A 14,137-nucleotide genomic window follows, 5' to 3' on the forward strand; every position below is an offset into this window, starting at 1 on the left:
ACAAACACACATGGAACTCAGCAGAGAGAGAAAGAGAGAGGCCGGTGGTTATTATGCTTGGACCTAGGTTCTGTGGTGTTGTATTCTGAAGTGTGGACTGGGCATGGTTACAGACACAAAGTGGACCGCAAAATGTCTTGTTAATAGGGCCGAAGTAAAACGAAGTTCAGATGGCTTTAATAGACAATATATTCACTTGAGGGACAAATTCCATTATGTCTCCATCTGTGTCGAGCTCAGTTGCCCCCACACATTTTCTTCCTCTTTCACATTGCTAATTCCCTTTATTCACCAGCCCTTTCCTCTCCACAGGCTTAACTTTCTTAATTTCTATACCGCAAGCATTATTTCTCAACCGTCATCATCATTATAAACCTCATTGACAACCTCTTTCATCTCGACGTCTTCCACATCCTTACATACCTCTCTAATACTCTTTCACGGTAGACTGAACCTAAGCATTGAGTCTTTATAAATGAAATATTTCAGTGAATGTTTATTCTAAAAGGTTTGGAATATTTCAAAGTCTTTAAACTAGCTTGAGGGGTTTTGCATTTATTAAACTGTCTTACTTAAATATACAAAATGTAATGTGGAATATAAATACGTATCAACACATTATACATTATGTGTGAATTGTGTAGACCCAATTTATATCAAAACTATGATACGGAAGCGCTCTGGTCAGCAGGGTTCATCTATCCATTTTCTATCCATTTTCTATAGTCTCTTCTGGGTCACGAGTAACCGGGGACTGTTCTAGCCTGCACTGGATGAAAGACTTACCAGTAGGACACGTCCAGGGGTCGAAAACAGCACCTAGAGATGAGGTCAGCAAAGACGGACTCAGTTTCCCGACATGCTGTCCCGTTGCCAATGACAACCTTGACACAGCTAGTTTGGACAAGAGGAAGAGGAGAAGGACGAAAAGGAATAAGAAGGTTAAAAAAATTAGCTTAGGTTCACGATTCACTTTCCCTGTTTATAATATGTTCAGTGAAGCATCAGAAATCAGACAAGATGATTTATAAATTACTGCTGCTGCACGAAAGCAGACAGTACATTAACACAACACAAACATCCATTAAGACTAGACAGTATTTAACTCAACTAAAACAGTATACTGTAGTTTTAAAAGTGAGTATTTAGAAGTACCCGTATTTGATCATAAGGTGGCGCAGTTTGTCAGCTTCTTTTTGCTGGCCTGAATTATGCAGGTACACAACATCAGTATGGAGAATCTGACCTGAGAGCAGGAAGATGAAAACAAACAGAGGGAGAGAGAAAATGCAATGTTGTTATGATGACAAGAGGAAGCTCAAGAGACTAAGCTATATACTATCATCTAATGTCTCTCCACTGTATGGTGTCCTACAAAGCTGCAATGCCCTAAATTAATAATTTATCTACTCCACATCTTTACTGTCTAAGCCTCCAAAGGAAATTCAGCACTCGAAATATAGCTGCTTCTTCAGAAGAGGAGTAAAGGTCTGGATGGAAAGCTCTGACCACAATTCATATGAGCTAGGGACTACCAAACATGTGACATCACCATCCTAGGCCTCACACACGATGTATACTTGTGCATGTGAAGCCACACCCACTGAGACGGACGCTGTGACATACAGTACAGTATATAGTATAGTACAGCAGACACACCAACACACATTCAGACATAACACATCCACCATGGTTATGCCAACCGGTATCTGGTCTCTGACATACACATATACACACTCACTGAAATATAAGCCATTAATCATGAATTTGAGGTGGCATTCTAGTTTGCATAGTGTGATAGAGTAGATAATCCTTGAATATGTGACTACCATTGCAGAACTAGATTTACCACGTTGTGGCAACCAGTCAAGTTGTCGTTTACATCCATGTCTGTCCAGACTTACATAACATATGTGAAGACTTTGACGGAATTTAATAAAAAGGTATTAAGTGTATTTTTGGTGAAACATAGATGCTTCACACACACATCAACAAGTCAGCAGCACAGGAGACTTTTACATGACCACAGTTTCAAGATTAGTGTCACCTTGAGCTGGGCGATAGACAATAAATGATCTAAGCTGTAAAAGATGTTTGTACAAATGCTTCCAATAAAAATTAGGGTTTTACTGTGTGATTATTTCACATAGACTATTTATGATATGACATACGGTATATCGTTGTCGAGATACAGGCACAGAAGATTTTAGCTGTATCGTCCAGCCACAGTCACCAATTCAGTATCTAACAAATGTCTCCCCTTCTGTTCCTGGATTATTGTGTTGAATAATGGCCAGAAAAGCTTTTCTTCAGAACATCATGATGTCACAGTGAAGTTGACATTTGACCTTCTAGATATAAAAGCTCATAATTTTTATCCAATTATACATTTGTATGAACTGTTGCCATGATTAGCAAAGGAATTCTTGAGTTTTGAACAAAAATGCCTTTTGTGAGGCCACTGATCTTTGACCTACAAAATAATTTGTGCCAAATCTAAAGACATTCCCTGCAGGGGTTCCTGATATGTCTCATTCACAAGAATGTAGTGTACAGACGGGCGTACAACCCAATAACATAATGCCTCTGGCCACAGATCTCGCCAGCGCCGAGGGATAAAAATAGTGCTGGTGAAATGCTATGGTTCTGTGAACGTATCAATTACTGTTTATGCTTATTGAATGTATTAACGACACACATTGTGCAGTGGCACAGTATACACCTGTGTTTGTCACTCATGGTAGCATCTACAACATAGCTGTCATCTCGGGATTGTATGCACTGTGATGTCTAGAGCTTTCAAAAAGAGTGTAATAAAGAAGATGCAACATAGATGGGTATGATCTGGGTATAGGATTAGAGCTCATCCGGTTTAGGATGCAAAAGTAGGTGGACTTCAGTACACTATGTGTGGTCACTTACTAGTGGGGGAGAGAACTGCCAGCTTACAGCCATGTCTAAAGCCAGGGTCCACCCCTATGATGACACAGCCCCTGACTGGACACACCAACAAGCGCTGCCGGAGGTTCCGCACAAACATGGCGATTGACTCCTTCTCTGCTGCACTTGTCAGTTTAGTCCTAAAGGGAGGTGATGCAAGAGAGAGAGACAGAGATATATGGGGAAAGAGGGAAAGATAGGCAGAAGAGTGTGGAGTGGAGATGAAAGAGAAGGAAAGAAAAAGGTGAGGGATGGGGAAAAATGAAGATGGAATAGGTGAATAAGTAGTTATCAAAGGAAAAAAAGCCCTGGGAGAACACACACAAACAAAATAAATAAAATACCTGTAACTTCTAGTGAGGAAAGGCAGAATAAGCCTTTTATAAGAGTCCTCCACTGCATTCTTGATAATTGCTCTAAGCTCTTCACTTGCAAACGTCTTTGGCCTCCACCTGCAAAAAAGCAGTGATACAAAAGGTTAGATTGTTTTTTTTATTATATCGGTAATTTCCACTGATAAATAAAATCTGTAAAAGTAAATGTGTTTTCCTCTAGTCTTTAAACATACTCCTTCCCAATCAGAAGAAAATGTGACATGAATCCCACCCATGCACAATATAAACCCTCAATTTGTGCAAGAAATTGTTTTTATTATATTATAATATTTATTATATCAGCAAAGCCCTGTTTAATTTCATTCTTTTTAAATGCAAAGCTTATATGTAATTGAACTTTTCCCTAACCTAAAATTTAAAATAATATTTAAGTGGGATTAAAAAACAAAACTGATGCAGCAGTACATATTCATGTGAGAGTTTTTTAATCCATGCTCATTTAGACTGTACTACTGTATGTGCAAAAGTGTTTTGAGTTTTTGCTCAACTCAGTTATTTCTCAAAGTAAAATTGTCTCTGGTGAAACATAAAGAACAAACCATGACCAATGAATGGCTTGTGTAAAAATAAGGATCCTTCATTTTTGTCTATGTGGAAAGTCATTTGAAGTTCAGTATGTCTGCACCAACCAGGTGCCAACTCACTGTAAATACCAAATATCTAATGTGTGTGTGTGTGTGTGTGCATGTTTTATGTTTCTGACCTGTTGTTGATGCACCACCTAGTGAAGTCATTCTTCACCCTGTCGGGAATGTTCACCTTCACTGTCAAAATCTTCAGACTCTCCCCTCGGTTAATAGCCAGGGTCTGCACACACAGACGGACGGACACACATACACACTTTAATGCAATACAATAAACCATATAAAAAGTGCCCAGAGGTGTACATTAACACAGAAAGGAAAGACCCAATTCCCAGACTCACAACCTCTAAATCACAAGCAACAGTCCAAATCCACACAGAAGATGATTCTGTAGTTGTAAATGTACACTATTTTTACATTTTAGTCTGATAAGTTTGCTAATCCAATTGTAAAATGGAGAGAGTTTATTTCTTTGCCATAAAATGCTGCAGTCGTGTTGCATACCAGATTAATTTACAAAAGCAAAAACAAAGCTTTTTATTGCCACAAGCATAAAAATGTAAAGGTGGTGATCTTAATTTTCAGAAATGCCTTGTTGTTTCTATTTGGGGGAAAAAAAGAAGCAAATATTATTTAATTAGTTCATTAATTAAAAACATGTGGGGCTCAGGTTTGGGTTAGATGAGGATACTGTATATACAGTCAATATGTACAAAAAACACATGTACCCAAACCACAACACATTAGCACAAAAACTAAATCTTTTAACTCTCTGTATAGATGTGTGTAAAAGTGATGAGCCTAGGAGTATATCCTGTGGCCAGGCCTGTTGTGTTGTGTGCTGGTCCCCCCTCAGAGGAACTGTTACATGCTGTTAAGCAAACTGTAGTAAGTGTCTGACCTTTTCAGTGGGGAACCTTTAGACCGCCACAGAACAGGGGCAAGAAACAAGATGTCAATCTGGAAACCAAGCGGAAGAAGCAAGCTGACAAATGCCACCACTACGCCACCATCAGCACTGAGACCGCAAGGCCTACCCCCACCCACATCCACATATGTGGTGCCACAACCATTACCACTCAGCAGCACCCTCGGATGTTCTGCACCCATATGCAACACACACAAATAGAATATAAAAATCACAGCTAATGGCATGGCAGAGGCAAGAATTAATGCAGCAAGCTTGCCTGAATTATGATGAAAGTTAGATTTCTCCTCCGTTGGCATGTTTCTGCCATGGGACACAGAACTGACTGTGACAAGGTTTCTCAAACAATCTTCATCAAAGATCTGAAGTTTAACATGCGGTTCAAGGAAGGAAGCAAAACATTTTTTTTGAATTATCTGAACATCTGGTGAAGCCCAAGATGAAATTAAAGTAGAAAATACAAAACTGTCTTGCTAAGTCTGAGTTCTCAGGGTTCCATGTTCAAACTCTTTAAAGATAAGTTTGTGTAATGAAGAATGTAATAGTCTTTATGGGCCAATTCCTAAACTTCCTGCGCCTAGCATGCTGTTAGTTTGTTGAATGTGGGAATGAACAAGTATTTTAAAACTACTATCAACTACAAATAAGGAAAGATTGATAAGGGGAAAGACAAGAGAAATGGCACTAATTAAAAGTCTCTCACAATACTTTAGGTTAGCACTGACAACTAAAGCCATACAGAAAATGGAACTTTCTATACACTATACACAATTTTACTTGAAAGTATGCCTGTTCTATGCATCAGATATTGAACATTTGCCTAAGTCCATGCTTCCATTTGCTACCCGCGTGATGAACATACATTTTAATGAAATACAGATAAGCGCTGCTGCAAAACCACTAATCCAATCCTGTAATTTAACTTCCAGAATACTCAACAACGAATCTTCTCTTTGTCTGGTTGCCAAACCCCAACTTCAGTGAATGCAACTATGCCTCACAGAAATTCAAAACATTTGTCTGTTTCCAACTGCTGTCTTATCTGCATCTTTGCTCCGTTTTCCTTGGTAACTGCCCACTGTCCTCGCTGATGAAAAATATCCGAGTGTTTGTCTGTACGTCTCTCAGTTTCTGCCTGGATTGGGTCACTGGTGGGAGACAGAGGGTGATCTGAGAGGAAGGGTGATGTGAGACAGAGTGAGAAGCATGTGTTTGTGTGTTAGATGGGCCAGGAGTGACATGTGGCCAAGTAATGGCCAAACCCTGACAAGACCAGACAGACCATCTTTTCTAGATGCCCGTTCATCCTTCCACCAGCCCCCAAGGGAGGGCAGTCAGCCAACATCCTCTCTCTATCTGTCTCCTTCTCTCTCTCACCATTTCTTAGAGGAACACTATCAACACATCCGTCTATCTATCCGACATATCAAGGATAAACAAACTTAAACAGATACACACATAGAAACACGTACAAATTCACAGAAAACTCACACACTGTTTGACCTAACGGACACACATGGAGCGCACTGTATAATAACAGTTGAACAAAGTAGTCTCAGTAGTCCGCCTCATATCCCCAAAGTGCAAGCGCAGAAGGGTTAAACACAAAAGGGAAAATGAGCATATAATGTTCCAGGAAAACAATGAAATTATAAGCATATGGAATGTAAGCTAAATTTAGACAATATTATTCTTGTAGACAGTACGATACTAGATAAATATTGACTCTCTAAATACAAATGAGGATAAGTTACCACAAGGGATCATGGTCAAGCATGATACACTGGTCTTTCACACAAACACACTGGCTGTTAAGGGAGAACTCTGTACTCCCTCCGTCCCTTTCTACACTCTTTTATTCTATCTAAAAACAAACACAGCACAGCATGGAGTCTGATGCTTGCTCAAGGAACAACAAACTTCAGCTCAGAGTGAGAGGAAAAGTATTCAATTAGCACTTACTGTACCTCTTAGTTTAAAATGTGGCTTTAACGAATGTTTTATCATTTATTTCATATGTCAGTTGTAAATATTTAATATTTAGTATAAAAAGAAGGGGATTAAACAAACATGTGGACAAATATATGAAAAAGAGGTCATTGAGGTCCAACGTATCAAGACCTACACACACACACACACACACACACACACACACACACACACACACACACACACACACACACACACACACACACACACACACACACACACACACACACACACACACACACACACACACACACACACACACACACACACACACACACACACACACACACACACACACACACACACACACACAAAACTGAGTGTTTGTGTATGTGGGTGCAATAAACTTGTTTTTCTCCACCTGTCCATCAAAAAGAAGTGTTTAATTGATGAAACAGTTCAATTTACCCAAGCTCCTCTGCAGGCAAGCCCCACACACAAGTGTTAAACTACCATTTGATCACAACGCAAATCGCATTAAAAATAGCCCACTGCACATTCAACAAATCTGCCCTGGCATACTCAAGAGCGTACCGGCTGCTTATAGCTATAAGGTAAATGCGTACCCTCCGAAGAAGATCTCAAATCAAATCTGATGGAATTAAATCTGAGTTTAGCATCTCAACTAGATGTATCAAATGGCTCGAAGACATACTGAATACAGCTTTGTATACACTAACTTTAGATCCATTTGTAAAGCTGTTATATAATTCTATAAAGGCATAGATCAGGGGACTTATATTCCATAATTCTCAATAATAGAAAAAGATTTTTAGCGCTGAAATTAAATTAATTAATCAATTCATTGATAAACAGAAGATGAATTGGTAACTATTTTAGTAATCAATGACTTATTTATCCATTTCATTTCAGTCATTTTCTGAACAAAAATGACAAAAGGTTCTAGCTCCTAAATTGTGAGAATTTGCAGCTTTTCTTTGTCTTTTTTGTGATTGTAAAATGAATTTGTTTGGGTTTTGGATAGTTACTCGGACAAAACAAGAAATTTGATGATGATATTAGCTAGACTTATCGTAGCTCATACTGTTTGATCTCAAAGTGAATTTGAAGCAGACAATGAGCCCTGAATGTCTTTTTTAGTCTAACTGATGGCTTTATAACATATCTGTCTTTGCATGTCTTTGTCTAAAATCATCCCGTTTCTAAACTAAAATAGTGAGGGTGTCATTTTTTAAATAACTTATTTTGTCTGCCACCTCAGGCTGTTATTTCCTTATGTAAGGGTGAACTTCTTCTTTCTATCACTCACTTCATAAATTGCCCTGTCCTTTTCCTTTAACAAACCACCAGAGCTGGGGCTTAATAAAATGTGCTAAAGCAAAGAGGCAAGTGTGTGCTCACACAAATGCCTCCTGTCAAAACACATCTCCCACCTGCTCCCCCTTCCCGACAACTTGACGGCTAGAAAAGGTTCATTTTAGCCGGAATCCGACAGCTAGCAGGGTCACAGCAGCCTGTGGATTAACACTCCATGACAAAGGCGAGTCATCGAATTAAAAGCCTCTCAAAGGACAGGAGAGGGAAAAGGGGAGGTTGGAGCGGATTGGAGGGCTGAGCTTTAGTCAGAAAAAAGAGGAAGGGAGGCAGATCAGACCAAAGCAAGGGAGATAAGTGACGGACGCACCTCAACGTCACTCAACTGTTCATTCTCTCCCTCCCTTTTCCACCTCCCTTCCCTCTCCCCATCCCCATCCTTCCGTCCGCCTGTGGGCCCAGCAGCAGTAGCTGTCACTACAGGAGAGCGCCTGTCAATCAAAGCCTCCTAATCCAATGGCATGTCGGCAGGGGACATGTCACATATGTTAAGAGGAGAGAATGAGGGGACTTGCAGGTTGGGCTTGTGTGTGAGCAAGTGTGTGCGCATGAATGTATGTTTATGTGATTGTATGACTGTAGGGCAGAGTGCGGTTGCCAAAGAGTGTGGTGTGGCAGATAGGCAGCCGGTGATGGAAGCTGTGGTGACACATGAGGCCTGCGACCAACTCTGAGTAACCCACTAGTCACTGGAGGGACAGAGGGGGAGCAGAGGAGGCAAAGCAGGGCACAGGAGGGGTAAATATGGAGGCACAGACAAGGCTAACTGCGACTGACATGGCTAGCATTCAGAAGCGGCACACATGAAATGCACAGAAATGACACAAACACAAACAGATGGTGTGCATTTGTATGTGTGTATGTGTGTATGTGTGTATGCGTGTGTGTGTGTGTGTGTGTGTGTGTGTGTGTGTGTGTGTGTGTGTGTGTGAGAGAGAAAATTACCATAAGTATGGTCAAGCATACTTAAATAATTTGTTTTTCATGTTTATTCACTTCATAAACATTTTCTAAAAGCTGTGGTTATAACTTGTCCCCTTAGTCATACCCATATAAATATAATTGGATATAAAGGACATTGAGCTGTTCGCCATTGAATGGGAATGTCCTTCCTACTCATTCTAATTATATGGTTGTACAATAATACTGGTGCATTTTATTTCAAATGTGTTTTTCTATTTTTCAGTGACTATGTATGTAGCGTGTGTGCATAGATTGTTTAATTAAGACAGACTTAGGTTCCAGGTCTGAAAGGTGAAGCCAAAGCAGAAGTGCCTTAAACCGGCAATCTTTCTAATTTCTGACAGGAGGGACTCAACAGTCTGCAAAAAGAAGTCTGTTTGTATAGAAGTCAGTTGACTTAGTAAACATTTTCCTAATGAGTTCAGGTCTCAATCACTAGTTTAAATTCTTCTTCTAACACAGTGGTCAGTGGCGCAGTGGTTAGAGCCGTCGCCCATTGTAAAGAGGCTGAAGGTCCTCGAGGACATGGCACCCCCCCACCCACCTCTCTCTCACCCCATTTCCTGTCTGTCCTACTGAGTAAAGGCTTAAAAACTGCCAAAACAAATCTTTATGTATGTATAAAAAAAAGTACGATGAAAGCAGGGGATGTTTTAGGGCGTGGCTACTGTGTTGATTGACAGCTGGCAGTGCCAGTGATAGGACAGAGGCTTAGTAATACACATACACGGAAATGTGTACATTAACATAGCCATGTACTTGTTGACCCTCACAGTGTGTTTTCACTTCATCAGTGTTAATTGTAACATTGTGGTCGCCTTAAAATGCCTTGATCAGCTTTCAGATGCATCTTATTAACTGCTCTACTCCAGGAAGGAAGGAAGGGAGACGGTCTGTTTTGTACCTGGTGGGGCTGGATGCGGTGGATGTTGCAGGTGAAGTCAATGTAGAGGTGGAACTTGTCAATGTCCTTGTTTTTGTTTTGTTTGGCCCCTGGTTTTTGTTGGCCTTGGACAGACTTCTCCTGCTCTTTTTCTTTTAGTGCTGACTTGGATACAGAGGACTGGATGGTCACAAAGCTGTTCTCACACCTAAGACAGCAAGAGACAAATAAAGAGAGAACGAAAGTGGAGGAGGGCACTCATTATCAATGTAGCAAGTTAAAGATACTCTGGTACCAATATCAATGTTGTGTGCATGTGCCTACTCTAGGTCCTCACAATGTTTTCACGTATGTTAGTGTCTCAGGGTCTTTGGCTATCATATCGGCCAAGATATGCTCCACACCTGTAGCCACTTCTTCCATTGATGATAGACCTGAGACACACACACAGAGACAGAGAGAGAGAGAGAGAGAGAGAGAGAGAGAGAGAGAGAGAGAGAGAGAGAGAGAGAGAGAGAGAGAGAGAGAGAGAGAGAGAGAGAGAGAGAGAGAGAGAGACTTAAAAACAGTATACTTTAATGAGCTCTGTAAAAGTTGGAAGAGATAGATATAAGACAGATATAAGGCACAGGAGAAGGCCAACATGTCCAAGGTGTTCAAGTTCTAGCATAAAATGTATAACCTTTAGTGCCGTTTAGTTTAATGTCTAAAAAACTCATGATTTTGTGTATATGTGTTTATGTCTTACCTTCACTACCAGGTTTTACCCATGCCCTTAAATCCAGAGTATGCGGTGCGTCCATAAGTGTAGACGCGGCCGCCTCAAGGCCGAGTGCTTTTGCCCTGCGAGCCTTCGTCAGCTTACTGCCCTTCTTATAGGGAGAATACTACAAACAAAGACAGAAGCACCGGAGTGAGATGATTGGCAAGGAGAGGGGTAAGAGCCACATATAGGTGTGGATGAAAGTGTGAATAAATAATATTGCAACTGCAATTTGATGCCCAGATCACATTTAAATTAGTTATTACTTTAGCATAAAACTTGGACTCTGACCACATGATCCAGTTCATCAGCTGATCGGCAGCTCTTCAGGTTTTGTTCCAGCTCAGCTGTCAAAACACCGTCCTTCTTCAGGGTCTGAATCACAGACTGGGTCTTCTTGGCTAGAGAGCTGAGGCAACACAAGGACATAAACAAATATTGAAAAAGAAAAAACAGATTATGTACAGTGTAAAATTATAACACACAAACACACAAGATAATGTCATACGCATGTAAAACAATCACACAAGTTGATACTGTTTCATGCCTCAAAGCTAGACCATTAGTGCCATCTAGTGGCCAATGTCAAATATGCTGTCCTCCTCAGCTCATACGAGAAATCATTTCATGGTTACAGCTGTTTATCTGCATGAGTTTAATGTTTGCTGGTGAGAATAGAAATGGGTAATGAGGAGTATTAGTTTCTTTTTTGTGTGTTAAATTTAAGATGTTTCATTTGCTTACCATATCTCCTCATATACCAGCTGGACATCACGGACAGCGTCGGCATCCATGTGGTTAATCATCTCTTTGCGGTAGCGCACCATAAACGGAACTGTGTTCTCCTCACGTAGCAGCCCAATGATATTAACGCACACCCATCGCTCCACACATGTCAGGACGGACAGCAGCTGAGGGGAAGGACACACCAGACATTCAAACAGTACATCGATACGCACAAATAGGTAAGTAGGCAGTAAGACAAGGCCCATATAACCACCCACCATCAGCTCTTTAATGGACAAAAAAGCTGTTTGTCCATTGTAAATATCTTGGAGCCTTGATATTTTGGTCTAAACAGTGTGAATGACAGCTACCTGATTTTTCTTTGAGTCTCTGGCATTAGCAATACAATACACTGAAGGTAAGGATAATTGCCCCCATCAACAGTTTATCAACAATTTTTCTGTGTCAATAATAATCATGTTGGCAACAGTGTCCTAGTGTCTTCTTAAGTTAACTTAGGCAAACAGACTGTTTTCAGGCTTTAGAAATTCTAGCCCTGACAGGAAACGGCACACAGGTCATTTTAGAGCGAGACATGTGCTTATTGGCTCAGGACAGAGAGGGCGGTGGGAGAACTGCCAGAAGAGGTCTCACTGATTCAAATGCAGCAGATTTAAGTATTGCTGTTTGGCAGACAACTGGTGGACTTGAACTTGTATTAATTTATGTCCAGTGAGCCACAGTCAACCCTTCTGGTGATGCAGCTTCATTTAGCTGTCCACACATTTCAGTATTGTGCATCTGCCAATCACTGCATTCACCATCTGACAGAAATATCGACAAACACTTTCCCACGCATAAAACACACACAATCCCTACAATACCTCTATCATGTCCCAGTTCATGTTGAGTTCATTCCTCAGAGCTAGTGCTTTTGATGATGGTAAGGCAGTTGGTCCACTGGTCTTCTGTTTCTTTTGACAGGGCTCATCAAATGTGAAATCCTCCTCCTCCACTTCCTCTTTCTTTGCTATGAGGCCAGCCAGTGATGATCCCTCGCCTGCCCATTTGTCCAAGTGATGGTTGTCTGACACGATAAACGACACCCTCTACAAGAAAAAACAAGCGAAAGAAAAACAGAGAGATAATAGAAAAATTAAAAAAGGATTGAAAAAATATTAGAGGTTATGATGGGATATGAGTGTAAAAGCCATACACAAAAGAGAGCTGTGCTGTTTTAAAAGTATTGCAAAGAGATTAAAAAATCATCGAAAAGTATGTGTTTGTGTGTGTGTGTGTGTGTGTGTGTGTAGATATACTCATAGTAAAATGGCCATCAGTCTTACCTCCTCCTTCATTCTGATACTTGAGCTACTCGGACAGTCTGTTTGTTTTTCTCCTTTGTCTTCTCCAGCCTCATCATCCTTTTTGCCTTCATCAGTATTTTTCCTCTTGGTTGCAGCCAGCCTTGGTGCATCAGAATCCTTCAGAGCTTTAGGGGCCGGTGTTTTTCGCTCCGCTGCAGGTTTGCGCGGTGCTCTTGGCTTAGGAACTTTAGGCACTTTAGGAGCTTTAGGTTGTTTGGGTGTCTTTGGTTCCTTTGGTTTAGCAGTTCTCTTGGCAACTGCTTTCTTCTCTCCAGCTGCTGCAGGGGCTCTGATGGCCTTGCTGGGAGCTTTTGGCTTTGGCTCTGATGGCCTCCATTCATCACTATCTTCATCACTACTTATTATCTGGGAAAAGGACCTGATGGTAGAGTAGGGACAAAGTGGAAAATCAGCTAATTCGAATTGTTGTGTGCCTTTCCAGGAGTTCACTGCTTTCCTCAACTATTATAAACACAGGAAAATGTCTAATGGATTACATATTTACATTGTGGAATAATGTGAGTATGTGTAGCCTATGTTTGTCTCTATTAGCCATGTGATGGACTGGCGATGTGTTAACATAATTTCTAAATAACAGTTAAAGGCCCTATATTATCCTCATCTTCAGGTTCATACTTGTATTTTGAGTTTTGACTAGAACTGACTTGACTAGAATTTTTCTCAAACTGTCTGTCTGAATATACCTGTATTCACCCTCTGTCTGAAACGCTCTTTATGCGCCTGTCTCTTTAAGACCTCTAAGCAAAAAAACAGTCTACTCTGATTGTTTAGTGTTTCACAGTCTTCTGCATCTGCACTCTCAGCATCCTTGCACAGTCTCTGCAGCGGTGGATAGGTTTTCTACCGATATACAGTATGTGACATCACAACAGTACAGAAGTCCCGGACCTTTAAGATACACCCCAAATTTGGTTGCAGAAAATGAATGAATAAAAATCACTTACAAGTCCGAGTCCATATCTCTGTTCTCTACAACTTTGGCAGTTGTTGCTGTTCGGGGTCTTCGCATCATCTGTTAGAAAATGGTGGAAAGTTAGCTCCATCAAAGCTGTACTGTTAAATCATATATTGTTACACTTTAGATCAGTGGTTCTCAAACTTTGTACATGACGTACCACTTCAGAAAATATCAGGCTCTCTCAAGTACCACCACTAAGACCAATGTTAAAATACAGCAGTGTAGGCCGACACTATAGATATGGTCAGGAAGGTTTATTCCTAATCAGAAGATTATTTATTGTTG

General features: G+C 40.6%; 1 protein-coding gene across 1 annotated transcript in view; it reads right to left on the reverse strand.

The window, feature by feature from the left end:
- srbd1 (S1 RNA binding domain 1) overlaps positions 1-13,906 on the reverse strand; it is a gene marked incomplete at both ends in the record, with an annotated part of 50,144 nt that extends 36,238 nt beyond the window's left edge. The window contains 13 exons of the mRNA XM_083923369.1: positions 787-894; positions 1,156-1,246; positions 2,923-3,080; positions 3,285-3,392; positions 4,039-4,142; positions 10,039-10,225; positions 10,355-10,451; positions 10,766-10,904; positions 11,072-11,189; positions 11,525-11,691; positions 12,391-12,615; positions 12,853-13,252; positions 13,839-13,906. Coding sequence (XP_083779495.1) covers positions 787-894; positions 1,156-1,246; positions 2,923-3,080; positions 3,285-3,392; positions 4,039-4,142; positions 10,039-10,225; positions 10,355-10,451; positions 10,766-10,904; positions 11,072-11,189; positions 11,525-11,691; positions 12,391-12,615; positions 12,853-13,252; positions 13,839-13,906 — 1,970 coding nt within the window. The remainder of the gene's footprint in view (positions 1-786; positions 895-1,155; positions 1,247-2,922; positions 3,081-3,284; positions 3,393-4,038; positions 4,143-10,038; positions 10,226-10,354; positions 10,452-10,765; positions 10,905-11,071; positions 11,190-11,524; positions 11,692-12,390; positions 12,616-12,852; positions 13,253-13,838) is intronic.
- Positions 13,907-14,137: the final 231 nt, after the last annotated feature.

The sequence above is a fragment of the Echiichthys vipera genome (genome assembly GCF_963691815.1).
Source record: "Echiichthys vipera genome assembly, chromosome: 11".
NCBI classification, from domain to species: Eukaryota; Metazoa; Chordata; class Actinopteri; order Perciformes; family Trachinidae; genus Echiichthys; species Echiichthys vipera.